This window comes from Erythrolamprus reginae, chromosome 2 (genome assembly GCF_031021105.1).
Source record: "Erythrolamprus reginae isolate rEryReg1 chromosome 2, rEryReg1.hap1, whole genome shotgun sequence".
NCBI classification, from domain to species: domain Eukaryota; kingdom Metazoa; phylum Chordata; class Lepidosauria; order Squamata; family Dipsadidae; genus Erythrolamprus; species Erythrolamprus reginae.
Genome location: NC_091951.1, coordinates 170,035,068 through 170,055,331, shown reverse-complemented (window position 1 = coordinate 170,055,331; position 20,264 = coordinate 170,035,068). Strand labels below are relative to the sequence as shown.

General features: G+C 37.1%; 1 protein-coding gene across 12 annotated transcripts in view; it reads left to right on the top strand.

Annotated features, from left to right (window-relative positions):
* Positions 1-20,264, top strand: part of IKZF4 (IKAROS family zinc finger 4) — an 81,335-nt gene that overhangs the window by 26,164 nt on the left and 34,907 nt on the right. For 4 of the 12 annotated variants that reach the window (XM_070740386.1, XM_070740384.1, XM_070740382.1 and 1 more), the window contains exons 2-4: positions 11,264-11,442; positions 12,252-12,306; positions 12,403-12,510. Coding sequence is in view for 3 of the 12 variants with exons in the window: in XM_070740374.1 (XP_070596475.1) it covers positions 12,252-12,306 (55 nt within the window). In the remaining 9 variants the exon portion in view is untranslated. Of the gene's footprint in view, positions 1-10,702; positions 10,997-11,263; positions 11,443-12,251; positions 12,307-12,402; positions 12,511-20,264 lie in introns of those variants that run through there. The other 8 variants (XM_070740374.1, XM_070740385.1, XM_070740383.1 and 5 more) reach the window with 4 other exon arrangements.

Here is a 20,264-nt window from a genome sequence, read left to right as displayed (position 1 = left end):
GCGCTCGCAGCTGCATTCTGCACGATCTGAAGTTTCCGAACACTTTTCAAAGGTAGCCCCATGTAGAGAGCATTACAGTAGTCGAGCCTCGACATGCACACCCCAACCCTCCAAATGCAGTGTGCACAGCCCCATGCGTATGCCCCACCTCCCATGCATGCACATGTGACTCCTCGTATGTGCCTTGCTCTTACACCTGCGTGTGTGACCCCCTGCATGTGCCCCACCTGTGCACCCTGCACATACAAATGCAACCCCACATGCTCTGCCCACCCGCAGGTACGGCAGAGACCCAAAGACCAGTTGGCTGGCAGGAGGCATGTGCATATATACGGTGGAGCTGAACTGGGGTGACTGCATGCCACAGGTTCACTATCATGGTCGTATTCTGAAAACTCCTGCAGGAAACGTTTGCAGATTTTGTTCCATTCTGATGTTCAAAGATTGTGAAAGCCATTACGTTTCCAAGAATAGTTTTCAGCCTAAGATAAAACACACTTAATGAAAGGTGAATGTTACTTAATGGGACTTTCATTCATACTCTTAATGTTGTATACAGGCAACTTACTGCAAATTGTATGTGGGTAGTCCTCAGTTAACAATCATTTATTAAGCGACAGTTGGAAGTTATGAGGATGCTAAACAAATTAGTATTTACACCTGGTTTTTGAAGTTACACCCATCGCAATGTCTCTGCAGTCACATGATCAAAATTCTAAACATTCGCAACAATTACGGTAAGCTAGTAAAATATAGACGAAACAGTAAAACATAATATGATAGTGTGGATGACCAATTTTGGCTACCCTATCCAGTTAGAAGATTGGGAAAGATTATGGAAAATTAATTATAAAATGGCCCTTTCAGTACCGTAAAAAGAAAACTTATATAAGATGTTTTACCGGTGGCATTATGCTCCAGCACGCCTAGCCAAAATATATCCAAGCATAAGTAATAAATGTTGGAAATGCAAATCAGCTACCGGCACATATTATCACATTTGGTGGACATGTTCGGAAACAAAAAAATTCTGGTCTATGATTAAAAAATTGGTTAAAAGAAATTTTAAATTATGAAATAGAATTGAAATCAGAAATATATCTCCTAGGAATTATTAGAGGACAACATAGAAAGGCAGATTATTATTTAATAGCACATATATATATTAACAGTGGCAAGGTTGATTTTCACACAAAATTGGGAAAAAGAAAACATACCAAGTGAAGAGATGGTGATTAGGAAAATGGTAAATTGTGCAAAATTAAGCAAACTTACATTAGAATTACATAATAAACAAGATAAAGAACATTATACCGTATGGGGGAAACTATAGTTGGATAGAAAAGATAGAAGACTCAAATTAACTTTAAAGAAAAAGGGGAAATCGTAGAGTCAGAAATGTAAATGTGAAATTTATATATGTTTGTTGATTTTGTGGTTGTTATGGTCTTTTTTCTGTTTGTGTTTTCTGTTTTCGATAAAAATTTTGCCTGCACATAAAACTTTGGTAGCCTTCTGAGAACTTCCAAAGTCTTTTGAGAAGACTGCATTTGCATCTAGCACTTGCCTCTAGAAGGGTCAGACAGGTGTGCCTCAACAACAGTGGCAGAGGGGGAAGACTTGAAGATCACCTAGGGACAGTAGGGCCGGCAGAGATGGTAGAGTGCAAGGCAGCCAACAGGGCAGAGGTGGGATGGGAAGAGTTAGGTAAGTGGGGAAAGTTGAAATGTCCCTGCCATTGTAAATATGGCCGGGCTGCCTTGTGCCTGGATTTTGGCCATGGTATACAACCTAATTATTTAGTACACTGTATTAAGCCACTGTATTAATAAAGAGGATAATTAGAACTGCAGAAAAAACAGTTACTACCAATCTGCCTTCCATTGAGAACTTGTATACTACACAAGTCAAAAAGAGGGCTGTGAAAATATTTACTTACCCCTCGCATCCTGGACACAAACTGCTTCAACTCCTACCCTCAAAGCGATGTTATGGAGCACTGCAGTGCTCCAGAACACCAGCACAACTAGACACAAGAACAGTTTTCCCCCCGAACGGCGTCACTCTGCTAACAAATAATTTCCTCAACACTGTCAAACTATTTCCTAAGTCTGCACGCACCACTATTAATCTTCTCATCATTCCCATCACCCACCTTCTCTCATTAATGACTATATGACTGTAACTTTGTTGCTTGTATCTTTACAATTTATATTGACTGGTTCCTAATATGATTTGATTACTTATTTGTACCCGGACTATCATTTTTTTAAAAAAAATAAATTTTATTGATTTTATAGGTTTACAAAAAACAAACATATAACAGTGCACAGTGCATGTGCCCATCACCAAACAACACACACACCCCGTCACCCCCACCACCCCTATAGGAGGATTCAAAGACTTTTAAGTTATTTGTCTATCTATTGATCCTTGGCTCTATCTTGAACGCTTTTTTACTAAAAGAGTGATTGTAGTTTATTTTTCGTATTTACATCACAGATTCTACTTAACATATAATCTTTTACCTTGTTCCATCGCACCATCAGCTTCTCTAGTTCAGTGATTTTCAACCTTTTTTGAGCTGCGGCACATTTTTTACGTATACAAAATCATGGGGCACATTGAGCGGGGGCGAGTGGGGGGGCTAAAAAAAGTTTGGACAAAAAAAATTCTCCCTCTTCCTCCCTTTCGCTCTATTTCTCTCCCTCTTTCTCTGTCTTCCTTCCTTCCCCTCTCTGTCCATCCCTCTTTCTTTCTTTCTTTCTCTCTTCCTTCCTCTCTTTTTTGCTCTCTTTCTACCTCTCCCTCCTTTCCTGCCTCTCTTTCTCTTACTTTCTTTCTTTCTCTCTTTTTCTCTCTTGCTTTCTCTCTCTCTTTCTCTCTTGCTTTCTTTCTCTCTCTCTCTTTCTCTCTCTCTCTCTCTTGCTTTCTTTCTCTCTTTCTCTCTTGCTTTCTTTCTCTCTCTCTTTCTTTCTTTCTCTCTCTCTCTCTTTCTCTCTCTTGCTGAGCTTCGCGGCACACCAGACCATGTCTCGCGGCACACTAGTGTGCCACGGCACACTGGTTGAAAAACACTGCTCTAGTTTATTCTCATCAAAATTATTTAATCTTATTTCCATAATTTCAAAATGTATGTAATCCACCATGTACCAGTACCAATTCTGTAGTGTCCATTTTGTAGAGTCTTTCCATCCTAATACTATCACCGCTTGAGCACTTTCCAATGCTACAGTTTTAATTTCTTTAGATTCTCCTAGTTCCCTATATTTAATTAAGATTGCTGTTTCTTTTGTAATTATCCAATTAATGTTTAACATTTTATTAATTTCATTCTGGACTACCTTCCAGAATTTCTGTATTTCTGTACATTCCCAGATCATATGCATAAAGATTCCTTTTTTCTGGCATCCATGCCAGCATTTACCCTTTCCCCTGGAAGTATGCAAGTTGTGCAGGTTTATAGTACCACTTATGTAAGATTTTTCTTCTCGTCTCTTTAACTCTCGTGTTTTTAATCTTATATATATTTACTATTATTTCTTCCATTTCTCTTTCGTATATTTGTAAGTCATCCTGCCAACATGTTGTTAAACTTTTAACTACTTCTTCTTGCCTCTGCAATAGCATTCTATATATGTTACTGGCTTGTCCTTTACTTTCATTTATCTTTACCCTTATTATTTTTTCCAAGCTATTTTCTTCTCGTAAGAAGGCTTCTTTATTCTCACTTTTATTTAAACATGTACATATTGCATTAATCTGCAACCATTGCTGTTTACCGATCAACCATTCCAATCTAGTTCTACTAACTCTTCCATCTTTCTCATATAACTGTTCCATTCTCATTACCCCTTTACTATTTAATATTTTAATAATTCTAGTTAAATTAGCCTCATCCCCTATATTCAGTGCATGTAACGTTGATAGCTTGGATATCTTTATTCCACTTGTCCTCTGCCATTTAAGCCATATTTCTAAACATGCTTTAAAAGAATCACTTAGGGTACTGGTTTCAATTCTATTCCAACTTTTAAATAATAATTCTTTATTATTTATATTATTAATTTCTCTTTCTAATTCTACCCATTTTTCCCCCCCCCCATAACTGTAGCTCGATTAACCTTTCGATTTGAAATGCATTTCTATATAGTACTAGGGATGGGCTTCCCCAACCTCCTTCTTTTTCTTGTGCATACTGCCAATGCTTCCTTATTCTAGATTTTTTCTCTCCTTCAATCCAAAAGTTTAGTCTATTATCCCATTCTCTTAATTTTGCCTCAGGAAAACTGCCCGGTAAAACTTGAAACAAATACATCATCTTTGGTATTATCATCATCTTAAGGGCCCTTATCTTAGCCATTCTTCCTAAATTTTTACCCTTCCAATTTTTGATCTGCTTCTGGATTTTTTTCCATATTAAGTTATAATTGGCCGTTGTTATTTTTGATGGATTTTTAAATAACCAAATTCCCAAATATTTCATTTTTTTACAACCTAATTTCAATCCTGAGATTTTTTGAATTTCAATTTGCTCTTTGGGGCCAGTATTTAAGCATATTATCTCTGATTTTTCTATATTAACCTTAAGCCCAGATTGATCTTTAAATTCTTGAAGTAATATCATTATTTTTTTCATCATTTCAATTGGGGTTTCAGACATTACTATAGCATCATCTGCAAATAAGTTTAATTTCAATTCAAGTTCCCCTATTTGATAGCCTCTCCATTCCTTATCATTTCTAATTTTATTTGCTAAGGTCTCGATTGCTAATGCAAATAGCATTGGGGATAATGGGCAACCCTGTTTAGTTCCATTTTGAATTTTAATCATTTCTGTTCTATTGCCATTTACTCTAATTTGAGCTACATTATCCTTATATATTGTTTCTATAACTTTACAAAATTTATTTCCCATATTTAAATCTTTACATAGTTGAAATAGGTATTCATGATTAACTTTATCAAAGGCCTTATAAACATCTAATTTTAAAATGCTTAATTTCCTTTTGGTACTGGTAGCATGATGTAGAACATTAATCACGTTTCTTATTGGTTCAAAGATTTTCCTTCCTTTCACAAATCCATATTGATCTTCTCCAATTATTTTTGGTAATATATTCTCCACCCTATTTGCCAATATTTTCATAAATATCTTGTAGTCCTGATTTAACAAGCTAATGGGGCGATAGGAACTAGGATCCGTTAAATCACGATCTGGTTTTGGGACCGTTATAATTTCTGACATTTTCCACGTCTGTGGAGTTTCAAAAGTTTCCATTACATTATTAAACAATTTCTCCATATACGGTAATAATTCATTCATATACACTTTATAATATTCAGCTGTAAAACCATCTGGACCAGGAGCTTTAGCAGGTTTCAATCCCTTAATAACTCTAGATATCTCCTCACTTGTAATTTTTGCATTTAACATTTGACTGTCCTCTTTCTTTAATTGCTTTTTAACCTCTGAAGTTTGTGAAACAACATACTCTTTTTTATATAATTCCCCATAAAAGTCTCTCATTATTTTTTCCATTTCTACAGTATTACGTTTTATTAGACCATCCTTATCTTTTAAAGCAGAGATAAAAGATTTCTCTTTTCTTTTTTTTAAATAATGTACCATTTGCTTCATAGATTTATTGTTCCAGCTTCTAATTCTATGTTTCATAATCATCTTCATTTTATTCCAATTTTCCTCATCAAGTAATTGTAATTGCTTTTTCTTAAATGATAATAATAAATTCCATTCTCTGTTTCTTGTAATTTTTAAGGTTTCTTGGATTAATTCTATCTCTTTTAATAGATTATTCCTCTTAACATTCCAGGATTTCCTAAGGAAAGCTTCCGTACTAATGCAGTTACCCCTCATCACTGCTTTATGTGTATCCCAGACTATTGTTTCTTTAATCTCGCCTGTTGCATTAATACTAAAAAATCCATTGAGTTCCTTTTGTAATTTAGTTCTACTCTCCTCATTTGCAGAGACAATGGGGTTATACCTCCAAATTCTTTGTTTGTTACAAACCCCTATTTCTAGCACAGCTAACATAGGAGCATGATCTGATAGCCAGATGGCTTTCACTTCTGCTTTCTTCAACTTAACCTTATCTGTTTTATTAATTAACATGTAATCTATACAGCTAAATTTATTATGTCTTGCAGAATAGAAAGTATCTCTTTTAACTACATTTTGATGAAGGTCCATCATATTAATTTTATTTAAATGTAACTTTTTCTTATCCCCCTTCCCTGTTGTTAATTCCAAATTAAAATCACCTGCTAAAACCACTATACCTTCCGCAAAGTTATCTAATTTCCGTTTTACATTTATTATAAATTGTTTTGCATTTACGTTAGGGGCATAAATAACCGCTAGAGTTACTAGATTATTTCTTATTTTCCCCTTAATAAATAACATTCTACCATCCTTGTCTCTCTTAATATTGCTTAACTGAAAATCCACTCTTCTGTGAACCAAAATTGCTACCCCTTTTGATTTATTCGTTCCTTTCGACTGATAAACTTTTTCCCATTCTATATTTGTTACTAATTTATTTGTTTTTTCCCTTCCCTTATGGGTCTCTGAAAAGAATAAAATATCTGCCTTACAGTCTTTAGCCAGCTTCATGATTCTACATCGCTTTTTCTGTGATGAAAGACCATTTACATTGAGAGATAGAAGGCCTAAATCACCCATTTACATAAACTAAATGCATTTCCTCTTTCAACAAAACAGAGCCTGCCGGAGAATTGTTTATTTTCCCAATGAATCCACACCCTGGTGCCCCTAACCTGACCTCCCTGCAGGGGAAGGCAACGGAAAAAAAACCTTCCGTTACTGAGAGGCACTCTTAGATCTACGTTCCCTCTGAAAGCCCTCCCTTCTCCCCCATTTTACAAGACAATAAAAGATTCCCCCCTCCTTCCCTCCTCTCCCCTTATTAACTAGCATGAACCCCCAACAAGAAGTACAAAAGTATGGGAAAAAAAGTTAATTAGTTGAAAAACTTAATACCATATTAGCACGACAACTCAGTTCAGTTTATTATTTTTTTCTTCTGTCTGGTGACACGCGGCTCATCACGCTTCTCCGATTGCAGTGAGGCCAATTCTCTTTGAAGCTCGGCAATTTTCTCCTCTTTGGTTTGTTCTGACTTGCGAAACGGTTCTGCTGCATCTGGCCGGTCGATCGATGCCTGGGTCTGCATTGCTTCCTCTGGATTTAATCCCAATTGTAAAAGCAGCTTTCTTCCTTCTTCTAATGACTTTGCCTGAAAAAATTTGGTATCTTTAAACACAATAATGGTGGCTGGATATCTCCAAGAAAATTTGATCCCATTTTCATACAGCTGAGAAGAGACCTCTCTCATCTGATTTCTCATCTTGAGAGTCTTGGCAGATAAATCTTTTAAAACACGTATTGGAAAAGCTTTGTAGCGTAAGTTTAAAATCTGTTTGAGTTCTTTAAAAATCTCTGCAGCTCTTCTTTCTGAAACAAATCTGATAACAATGTCTTTTGAATCACCCTTGCGAGGTCCAAAAGCCCAATGCGCTCTTTCAAATTCTTGCAACTCACATGTAACTTTGTTCTCGATAAACCACTGGAGGATCTGTTGAATAAGTTGTTTGCCCCCCCCAAAATCTTTGGGGAAGCCTCTCAAGCGTATGTTAGCACGACGCTGTCTATCTTCAAGATTTATGATGCGAATTTCCTGGCGAGATTTCCCCGCTTCCAGCTTTCCAATCCTTTGGTCTTGAGTTTTTGTTTGTTGTTTCAGTTCCGCCATTCCGGTTCCCAGTGCCGATAAATCTTTTTTCATCTCTTGGAGCAATTTGCCCATATCAGCAAAACCTTTAAGCAACGAGTCCATCTTCTTCTCCAGCTCCACAGCAGACGCCATCTTCGCTTTGTTCTTACTTCTTCACCCAACCGCGTCAAAAAGAGTTATTTACTTCAACTTTTAACTCCTTCTGGTAAAGTTTTTCAACAGTTTATTCAGTTCACTCTCCTCTCAGTCCACTTTTAGTAAGCTAGAGAGGGTAGTTAAGGGTTAACTTTTATTTCTTTTTCTTCATGTGGGAGAGCTTTCCCTTGGTGCGTCAGTCCAGGCGACGCATGCGTAGATCCCGGACTATCATTAAATGTTGTATCTTATTGACCAATTCATCTTTTCTTTTATGTACACTGAGAGCATATGCACCAAAGACAAATTCCTTGTGTATTTTATTATTATTTATTTATTATTTAGATTTGTATGCCGCCCCTCTCCGCAGACTCGGGGCGGCTCACAGCAGGATACAACAATTCATGACAAATCTAAATATAATTTAAAATATTTAAAAAACCCCATTACCTAAACAAACATACACACAAACATACCAATCATTTGGCCAATAAAGAATTCTGTTCTGTTCTATTTTGTTCTGTGCTCTGCTCAGCTATGCTATGCTATGCTATGCTTTGTGTGACTCCAGTCACTGTAATTTATAAACTAGGTTTTATTGCATAGATGTTAGTTCAAGCAGTTTGCCGTGGTTAACAAAAACATGGCTTTGCACACTCTCTAAACAAGATATGTCTTTGTTCAGAAATGTTACATCCCAATGAGATGGTTTAGTTAAAATCCAGTATTGCTGTTTCATTAATATTTTCCATTGTCAATTGTTACAGTCCATAATTTTGCTATTTTTCAATAAAAGATAATTATGGAGCTAACTCTGTGCTTTTAATCACAGGCTTCCTGTTCCCAGATGCTACCTTTTTATTGTTTCTTGTTTATTAAACATTAAGATTAACCTTTAAATGACCTTTTGAAGAAATACTTTTGTCCTGAATCTAGGTTTCTGTGTTGGTAGAGGGGAAAATTTAATTAAAAATTTCCTCTTATTTTTATTTCTTCTTCAACGCTATTTGGCAGTAATAATTAAGAAAATTCATGAGACCTGATAATGAAGCTAGTCAACATTAATCTTCCAACTGTGATTAATAACAAGCAATGCATAATATAGTTTTAGAATATTTAAAAGCTTTAATAAAATCAAAGATTTATAAATAAAAAACTAAGATTACATTAAAATAGACTAAGAAGTGCTCCACAAGTTCTTATAAGACTTGTAAGATTTATGTTAGAAAAAAAAACATAGCTGCATGACGTAACCCTATATTAAATGTTTTGGTAGAATTTCTGCTTTTATTCAATTTCTAGCTAATTATCAAAAATGCTTATTGTCACTTGTAATCAGATTTCTTTTCTTGTGTGGAAGTAGGGAGAATATTTGGAATTAAACTATATTCTGTATTGATTCCAGACAACTATTTACATTTAGGAAAATATGGATTGTGTGCTTTATACGAATACAATGGTACCTCTACTTACGAACTTAATTTGTTCTGTGACCAGGTTCTTAAGTAGAAAAGTTTGTAAGAAGAAGTAATTTTTCCCATAGGAATCAAAGTAAAAGCAAATAATGTGTGCGATTGGGGAAACCACAGGGTGGGTGGAGGCCCTGTTTCTTCCCAGGAGATTGCTAGAGAGGCCCCACGGAGGCTTCTCCCCATATTTTCCGGTTACAGTTTCCTCCCAGGAGATTCTAAAGAGGTCCACAGAGGCTTCTCCCCACCTTTTCCGGCCCTGTTTCCTTCCAGGAGATTCCTAGAGAGGCCCCACGGAGGCTTCTCCCTGCCTTTTCGGGTTACAGTTTTGGAGGCTCGGGTTTGTAAGTGGAAAATGGTTCTTGAGAAGAGGCAAAAAAATCTTGAACACCCGGTTCTTATCTAGTAAAGTTAGTATGTAGAGGCGTTTGTTGGTAGAGGTACCACTGTACTTGTCAATTGAATAAGACCTATGACTGTACAGGTTTCACATACAGTTCATATTATTGTTAGTAATAACTCCAAATAAAGAGTGCTATGCATTTGGTTGTAATGAATTTCATACTTTTATTTTTAATTGCTTTCACATCTCTAGAATTCTTCAAATTATAATTCTCAGAACAGGTTTTAACAGTGCATGGCTGAAAATAATATGAGTTCAGAATGTTAACATATTGTCATTGTCATACCTTGAACCCCTGAAGTCAAGTTGCCTTCATTGTAGCCTTGAAGCCAAGGTTCCTTCATTGTGATTTGAACCCATTGATGTCAAATTGCCATTGTGCCTTGAACCCATTGACTCCAAGTTGCTTTCATTGTGTCTTGAACCTGTTGGAGTCATTTTGCATTTGTTGTGTCTTAAATCTATTGAAACCACATTTGCCTTGGTTGTGCTTTGAACCCCGAGCTTCATGGAGGTTGTCATTTTGCTGACTTGTCCCCGTTGCCTTTGTTACATTGAAGTAGCTTGAAATAGACATTAAAAGGCTGCGCATATGGAGTTGGAACCTGGGGAATGAATATAGGATTGGTTGTATGAAATTAACATGCTTCCACATGTGTGTGTGTATGGGTGTGTGTACATGTCGGAACTGAGCAGACATATTGGTTGAGGGATGGATGTTAATTTTCAAAAAATCAAAGAGCTCCAAGACTCAAAACTACTTTATCCCGCCAAGATTCAATTTTAATTATTGCTCCCCATCCAGATCTTAACAGCCTCCAGGCACCAAGAAAGGGTGGCTGTGGCATTATTTAACTCACCATGGTCAGGAATGGGCAACTGAGTATCATAATCGATATCTCATCCCATATTGACAGATGATCTCATCCAGCAATTTCATGTAGATGTTAAAATAGGAGTGGAGAAATCCCTGACTTTTGAAGGACCCTGCAAAGCATCGGCCAAGGATTAGCATTCTTCCTCCTGATCAACACTGACTGGAAATGGCCTCAATGAAGGGAGATAAATCAAGACAATGCTGTGCCTCTTATTTCCGGTCCCTGTCAGACACCAACAACCAGATCTACACGTGTAGACTTCAAACTACTTCTTTATTGTGTTCTGCCTATGGAATCTCCCGAGTCTGGCAGCTCTCCCCTGGGAGCAATTAGGTAAGGCTCCAAGGAATTTACAATGGGCTGGCCCTGGCCCTTTTATGGTTGTGTAGTGACTAGCTGCACACTTGATCCCTCCTCACTATCAGGCTAAGTCTCCCTACCAGTCCCTAAACCTATTTCAAAAGAAGAGTACAGTATAGTTGATGGTATTGAAAACTGCAAAGAGGTCTAGTAAAGCAAGGGTAGATGTACTACTCCTGTCCTGCTCCTGCCAGAAATCATGAAAAAGTGTGACCAGTGTCATTTTCATCCCATATTCAGGCCTGAATCCTGACTGCAAGGGGTCCAGATATTTCATTTCCTAAGGATTCTTTGGAATTGCAAGGCGCAGCCACCTTCTCAACAAGGAAGGAAGTATTAGAAGCAGGACGAGCCTCTAATCTGTTTTGCTGGCTGAAGAATTCTGGAAGTTGAAGTCCACAAGTCTTAAAGTTGCCAAGGTTGGAGCTCCCTGCTCTAGATGTCATTTAATATCACTCCCAGTTCCTCTATACAAGAGCAAGAGAGATCACTTAGGTGCAATCCTATCTAAAACTTCAATTCCCTCCTATTCCAGGCAGCGACTAGGCTCTCAGCAGGATTACGCAGCAGATGTAATAACCCGCAACTCTCTCGGAAACCTTGCTGCTGCCATCTTCCATTCACCAATTGTTACTGTACCTTGCTACTAAAGGATTTACTATTACAGTAGCAGTGGCCACTTAATCAATGAAGACTGAACCCAGCATTGCTTCCTCATATAAAATTGATAGATCTTCCTTGCAACTTTTTAAAGGAGCATTCAGCTTCTATTTTGTAAGCTAATATTATCTGACAGTTTCCTCCCTTGTATGGATGGCAACTAATATCAGACATAAAAGCAAATAACATGGAGGAATATTTAGTACATTTTTATTAACCATGCAAGTTATTGATATGTGACTATATAGACATGGATATAGCTTTTTATTCCCAGTAGAAAAAGTGTTTATGCATCTGTTAATGCACAACTGTGTTTGTGTTTATGTGTGAAATATTTCTTTTTTTTTTACAATGTGGTTTGATGTCCAGTTGCAAATAATGTTGCAGTTGTAACCTGGAGATATATGTTAATGTAGTACAATTAAAATAATTTAGTTAGCTCTTGTATGTTCAAATACCCTAGTTGAGCCAGGAGGGAAGGTTATATTGCAAAATAATAATCCAGCTCCTGTTTTATTTTGCCTGGTGCTCTGACAGACCTCTGTTTTTTCTCTCTTTTTTTTCTTAGCAAAGTGTCTTCAAGATGGAGATAGAAGACTGCAATGGGCGATCTTACTTAACTGGTATGGATTTTTTTTGCATTTTTCTAGTTGAAATTAATATTTTTAATGTGATCTTTTATCTTGATTTCTGTTTCTTATTAAAAAAATACATTGCAGGACCTCTAGCTTTTTATCAGACTAAACTTCTACTTCCGGCACTTTTATACAAGAATATTCAAAATGACTGAAGGTTGAGGATCCTCATGACTTCTTTCCCAACATAAGGTGGGAATTAATTCCTCCATTTGTTGCTCTCTTGAAGACCTGAGAATCTTAATTTGGGAGAATATATTTTTTCTCCACCTTTTTTATCTTTAGTCTGTGGTGCTTGCTTCAACAAACGATTTATAACAGAGACCAGGTACTCTGAATTGGTTCAGTTCAACTGCACAAATATCCTACGGCAAGGGTCAATCTAGTTATGTGAATAGATTTTCGATGGAAAAAGTATTACAACTTAATTGTTTTAACTTAAAATTAAAATTTAGCTTATCTTGTAATCGATGTAATGGATTAATATAGCAGTACTGTACATATATTACTCTTATTACACACTTATTTGTTCTGTAAAATGTTTTGATAATCATAATTGAGCATAAGTGGCATCCTTTGTAACACAGTCTATGTTTATATATTTTATTTTATATCTTTAAATGCATTCTTCTGGGAAGAGGACTTTAAGTTTCATCAGACTAAAGGTGTCAATTGCACAAAAATAGTAACAATCTGTAGCTTAGAAAATTGCCATCCTTGTGGGTGTTTGGTGCTCTCTGGGTTTGGTCGTTTGCTTGCAGATATTTTGTTGCCCAACTAGATCTCATCATCAGGGTGAGTGTGGAGTTTGCTGCTTGTTTATATTAGTACCTTGCCCAGCCAGAATTGGTGGGGGTATGATTTTCTCCTTGGTAGTTCATTGATGAGAGCATCATTTTTTGCCAGAATTGGCAGGGCAAGCTATTGCAAACAAACAGGTAACAAATCCTAGTTGGGTAACAATATATCTGCCAGGAAACAACCAAATTTAGTATCAATTAATTCCATAGTTGAATTTCTGATCTGTACATATTTTCTTCTGTTAGTCTCCCTTCCTTCCTATGCCCATGTTAAATCATGGTCAGTGTGCCCCAAAGCACAATTTGACTCAGGAGATTTCATTCAGGTCTCAACTCTCAACTTTTTCTTGTCTCTGTTGATTTGAAGCAGTGTGCCAAAATTTCAGGGGCAAGGGATTGATGAGATGGTCTTACTGATTGTGCTCTGAAGAGCAGATGTGGAAAAATACTGGAGTTTGTCCTCAACCCACTGTCAAATTTGGCATATAGTTTTGCTATGAAATATAGCAGACTTGCAACTTGGGCCACTAATTCAAAGCAATTAAATTAGTTGTTTGTCTGGCAATCTCCTGTTCTAAAAATGATAGTTTTCTCTGTGTTTATTAGCTGAGAACAATCAATTCACTGCAAATTTAAATTAAACCTTTGTCCACCAGAATTACCTGACTGATGCAAACATTTCTCTCTGAACACAGTCTATTTTCCAGGCATATTTAATATTTTCTGTGAATGTTTTGTCAGTTTGGTCATTGGCTGCATTTTTTGTTACTAGGGGGTTAATATGGGATGTGTGTGTGTGTGTGTGTGTGTGAGTAACTGCATGCGTGCGCACGCGCATGCACCCCTTTGCTCTCCTTTTTAAACCATCTGTCTTATTAAATCTCTTGAGATATTTTTTGATCATATCCCTTAGCGGGTCTTAGGAAGTCTATGAAGTGGCTGATTAATGGAGAAATACAACATTCCCAGCTGGTATTCCCTTTGACACCTCTTCGGCTAACAGCAGCCCACTACTTTAAAACTTTTGGAAGGGTTTCCCCCATCATTTTATTATGTTTAAATATATTTTTTAAAAAAAATATTGCAGTCCTTGGTAGATAAAGGGTTAAGGGAATTCAATTTAATTTCAGTTCTGCTATGCATCTAATTATTTTACAAATGGAGGACTGGAAGTATTTTTTTTACTAATGGAAAGGGTGGAAATAAACTTATTAGTATTATTAAAGTTGGGACAAGTGAAGCAAATAAATGTAATCATTTTAGGTATAAATAGATGCTAAATACTTTAATTCTGTATGTTATTTTAATTTTAAATATGTAATTGTATTTGGCCTGACAAGTAAATGACTGGTTTCATGAAATCCTTTTTGTGATTACAGTAGTACATAGGTTCTAAAACTTCCAAAAGTGCCCGTTGTTTTAAAAGTATCAGCCTGGGTGTTTATTCCACTCTAAATCACACTCCTGAGATATGAGTTGAACTTAGAAAAAGTGACTGGCCCAAAGTCTCCAAGGTACCTTTCATGCCTGCCTGAGTGAAGACTAGAATTCATGGCCTCCTAGTTTCCAGCTTGGCACCTTAGCCATTGTACCAAACTAGTGCTCGGTTTATATAAAAGTTTATAGAATTAACATAAAAAGAAAATGTAGAGAACATAAAAAGTGTATTTCTTGGCCAAACTGATGTATAAGATAGACCAAAGGCTTTCCCTTCATATAGCATTTACAAAGGATTTTGGTGCCAGAAACACAAATGAATATATTAAACTCTTTGATATAATTAAAAAACATAGTTTGTGTGAACAGATTGAAAAATAATATATATTTTGATTGGACAGAAAAGCATCATAGAAGAGTAATTATAAATAAAAGAATGGGAATGCAGAAAAAGGTTGATTTAAATAGCAAACAGATAGAATAAAGATGAAGGATTAGTGGTTGTTTTGTTTTTAAAGTTGTACAGCATCAAGTCTGCTAATGTACATGTTTATTTTAATTCATTAGGTTAGAAGACACTCTGGGAAAGTTATTAGAAGGTTGAAGAGGTAGTAGAAAGGGAGAAAGAGGTTGAAAGCAGGAAGGAGGAGGAAAGAGAAAAAGGGAAGGGAGCGTAAGAAGAGGAAGTAGAAAGGGAGAAAGAGAAGGAGAGAGAGGTTAAGGAGGAGTGAAGGGAAAGCGGGTAGGAGGACGAAAAAGAGAAGAGTGCAAGAAAAATAGTTAAAGGGGCAGACTGGTGTTGGTTAAAGGAGAAAATTAAATAAGATATTGCCTTATGAACAATGGATAAAAATGTTAAATTATGTGTAAATAATATTGGAAGGTATATATAGTGATCCCTCATTTTTTCGCGGGGGATGTGTTCCAAAACCACCTGTGAAAAACGAATTTTCGCGAAGTAAAGATATTTTTTAATGTATTTAACGAATATTTGGACTTTTAAAACCCACCCTTTGCATTAAACAGTCATTCTATAATGTTTCTCAGCTGGATCTACATGTGATATCCTACCAGTTTCTTTAACAGAGTACAGTACTATAGAAGAGCTTTATGAATTTTTAATGGATTTAAAAATTTTAATGGATTTAATGGATTTAAGCCCCCTTTGAAAAAACCCGTGAAGTAGCGAATCCGTGAAAGATGAACCGCGAAGTAGCAAGGGATGACTGTACATGGTAAATGTGTTAAATTTGTACAGTATGTGAGAAATTGGGAAAAAAAAAAAAAGATAGAATATGAGTGAAATAGAACCTTTGAAAAAATGAGCTGACTTTAGTTTTTAAATCATGATATATTAGATGTGTCATGTTAGCAAGGATTTTGATTACTAGTGAATTGTCTAATATAAAAATTACAGTACTTTAAAATCAAACCCACTAATTTATTGAAGAAAAATTCAGAAAGTAGAGAACATTTTTATAAAATCTACTGCTGAAGTTACAGGGGGGATTAATAGTTTCTAATAGCATAAAGAATTAAGTTCATGTCATATAGTCTACAGTTCAAGTTGTTGATATAAAATAAGAATGAGTCCAGTTATACTAGGGAATTACTGTACTGCTGTGAATATGCAATCTTTTGGAAGCTGTGTGCTGGTTCCTTAGAGTTGAATATTTGAGAGCTACCTTAATGAATTTCTGTCAAATGAAATGTGTGCTTTGTGGTTAAAGATGCAGTAAATTACTTATCTAGTTACCTGTCTAAAGGTATCAGGTTAGTATGATGAGAAATTAGTAATTTGTAGATCACAAATCATGGAAATTAGTAGGTTAATTGTGGGCAGGTGAACATTTAGGTGTGGCTGTTTTATGAAATATAACTATAGGCAGTCCCCTGGTTAAGATCTGATTCTGTTCCCTAACCCTGTTTTTAACCCAAATTTAAATTGAAGTTAGAACAGGTTGCTATACCTGTTGTTCTGTATTTTGGAGATGAACAGCAAGAATAATTTTTTTTGGTTAAAATTTAAACTTGCAGTTTTTCATTTTACGACACAACCACTGACATTTGCATCATTCTTTCAGAGATATGTCTTTATCTAAATAGGGAAAAAAACCAAAATGACCAGGCAAAAAAACAGTGGGGGCAAGTGTCAACTGTCACTTTCCCCAGTGAGGTTGCTTGTGGAAAGCTGTCAGGGAGCTTGAAAACCATTCCTCCATCTCTCCCTTGGCTGACCCATGGAACTACTTGACACTTTGCTGAGTGGAAGGTGCATAAAGATAGCTGTGAACTGTGAGGAAATCTGCACCACACTCCCCATGCTGGCATGTGTCTCATGCCTCATACTGCACAACTTCAGATGACTTTCTCTTTCTTTTGGGAGGCCCCTGCAACCTACCTGATGTCTTCGTTCTTGAGGTGGCTTCAGAGAATGCTCCTCCACAACCTGTACGGCTTTTGAAGTGACTGGGTGAAAGCATAGCCTTCTGAAGTGACTTTTGGGGGCTTTGGAGTCCCTGTAAGAGCACACTCCATTCTCATGCAGCCTTCGTAAGAGTCCAAAAATCTCTCAAGGATGGGATGTGCTTTTGAGAATATTTGCTGTTGGGTGTTAGTAAATGCCGGATGCTGGAGTATCACTGATAACCTTGTGACTTGACCCTTTTGACATGTATGTTATAGAATCACCATCAATCACCATCAATGTCTTATACCAGGGGTAGGCAAAGTTGGCTCTTCTATGACTTGTGGACTTCAACTCCCAGAATTCCTGAGCTAGCATGATTGGCTCAGGACTTCAGCTCCCAGAATTCTTGAGCCAATCATGCTAGCTCAGGAATTCTGGGAGTTGAAGTCCACATGTCATGGAAGAACCAACTTTGCCTACCCCTACCCTATACTTTCCAGGTTTGCCCGACTGAAGGTTACAAAAACAGAGATAGTAGAGTGTTAGTGGTTTTAATAGCATATTTAGATACTTTAAAACTGAATTATGGGAGAGACAGACTTCCAGCAAAGAAAACCCAGTTCAAGAAGTACTGGCTGGAATTCAGTCTCTCACCATCCTAAGGGCAAAGTAATCTGACCTACACATACACTTCAGACCACTGAAGCCGCACAGTTTCATTAACCACTGAGAACAGACTGAATACAGTATTTAAAATGCATATACTGTACTACTTTGTGACTCTCCTGGAAGCATTGCGCAGCTTCAGCAGTTTGTTGGTTTATAGTAGGAAAACACCATTTGCCATTTTGAGTTAGATCCTGCTGCCAGTCAGCAATCTGCCATTTTAGGCTCTGTAGAAGGTCAGCCATCCGCCATTTTGCAACAGGCAAGTCCTGTTCATATCTAGGGTCGGGGATTCTTAACCCGGCAACTGCCTGTACTTTCTGCATTTGGAAATATGGACTAACCATCTAAGTCACTGCATGCTAGATTTATAATATTCTCCAGCAAAATAGATTTTGAGATAGAGACTAGGAAATAGAGACTAAGCTAACCAGGCTAACTCATTGATTGTTGTAAGAAATTGAAAATATTTTAAATCCTGCTGGTTTAATGTGAAAAAAGCTTGTTTGTTAGATAGGAATTAGTAAACAAATGTGTTTTTATAACATTGCACACTTTAATAGCTACTGTTTGCTGTGGCTAAAACCTTGTACACATGCTGATATTAATTATTATTTATTTATTTATTTATTTAATTATTGGATTTGTATGCCGCCCCTCTCCATGGACTCGGGGCAGCTAAAACAGTGATAAAAGCAGCATGTAACAATCCAATACTAAAACAACTAAAAAACCCTTATTTATAAAACCAAACATACATATAAACATACCATGCATAAATTGTAGAGGCCTAGGGGGAACGAATATCTCAGTTCCCCCATGCCTGACAGTAGAGCTGAGTTTTAAGGAGCTTACGAAAGGCGAGGAGGGTGGGGGCAATTCTAATCTCTGGGGGGAGTTGGTTCCAGAGGGCCGGGGCCGCCACAGAGAAGGCTCTTTCCCTGGGTCCCGCCAAACGACATTGTTTAGTCAATGGGACCCGTAGAAGACCCATGAAGGGCTTTATAGGTCATAACTAACACTTTGAATTGTCACCGGAAACTGCTCGACAACCAATGCAGACTGCGGAATGTTGGTGTGACATGGGCATATTTGGGGAAGCCCATGATTGCTCTCGCAGATGCATTCTGCACGATCTGAAGTTTCCGAACACTTTTCAAAGGTAGCCCCATGTAGAGAGCATTACAGTAGTCGAGCCTCGAGGTGATGAGGGCATGAGTGACTGTGAGCAGTGACTCCCAGTCCAGATAGGGCCGCAACTGGTTCACCGGGCGAACCTGGGCAAACGCCCCCCTCACCACAGCTGAAAGATGGTTCTCTAATGTGAGCTGTGGATCGAGGAGGACGCCCAAGTTGCGGACCCTCTCCGAGGGGGTCAATAATTTCCCCCCCAGGGTGATGGACGGACAGATGGAATTGTCCTTGGGAGGCAAAACCCACAGCCACTCCGTCTTATCAGGGTTGAGTTTGAGTCTGTTGACACCCATCCAGACCCCAACAGCCTCCAGGCACCGGCACATCACTTCCACTGCTTCACTGACTGGACAAGGGGTAGAGATGTAAAGCTGGGTATCATCTGCTTATTGATGATACCTCACCCCATGCCCTTGGATGATCTCACCCAGCGGTTTCATGTAGATATTAAATAGTAGGGGGGAGAGGACCGACCCCTGAGGTACCCCACAAGGGAGCAAACTAGAGGTTGACCTCTGACCCCCCACTATGAGTTAGTAAAGAAGTGATATCTGTCTATTGGGTTATAATTTGGTTAAACTCAATTACATATGTGCAGTCCAGTATTTTAAAAATTATTGGGGGGGCCTTTTCCATTGAGTTCCTTTCCTATATTATTTTTGTTACATTATTATGTGCATCAGTAAAGAAAGCTATAATATATGGGGGGAGGGAACAAAGAGGAAATTATTTGAGGGATCTTTTCCAAATAATGTAAATGTTCATGGCCTTTCAACTGCACTTTTGCAAAATATGGAAAATACTTGCCAGATATTTTCACTGGCAAGAAAAATTGTTTGATACTATCTCAAAAGGAGTAAAAAAAACCAACAACACCTCCCACTGCTATGGAAACATATATAAAATAAGTCTCTGCCTTTGCTAAAAACAAAATCAAGATTTCATGGCAGCATAATGTATTTGCATAATGTTTGTTTTAGATAATTATAGAATTGCAACTATTTGCTGTTGTAACTGCATATAGTATATTTTAATCGTTTATTTTTTTGCCATATATTTTCAGTTATTTTAAGCACTTGCTATATTTTATAATGTATATATTTTTGTGTTTTGTTCCTTTGTTTTTTTTCTTTTTCTCTATTTTAAAAGCTATACAATACTTTAGAGATCATTCAAATCATGGCATTTGTCCTGTCACCACTAAAATTTGCAGCAGCAACCTGGTTCTTAGCATTGGAATCAGCATATTTTTTCTCTTATCTGTTTGCTTCTTTTCTGGGCCTTCCATTTTCCTTTTACAAGTTTATAAATTGCAAATTGTATAATCCTTGTCTTTCACATTCTTCCCATGACAAGTATTGTGGGTGACTCATTGAAGAAAAATATTTCCAGGACAAAAATTTCTGGTGTGTCTTCCCCTTCTATTCAAAGAACATTTA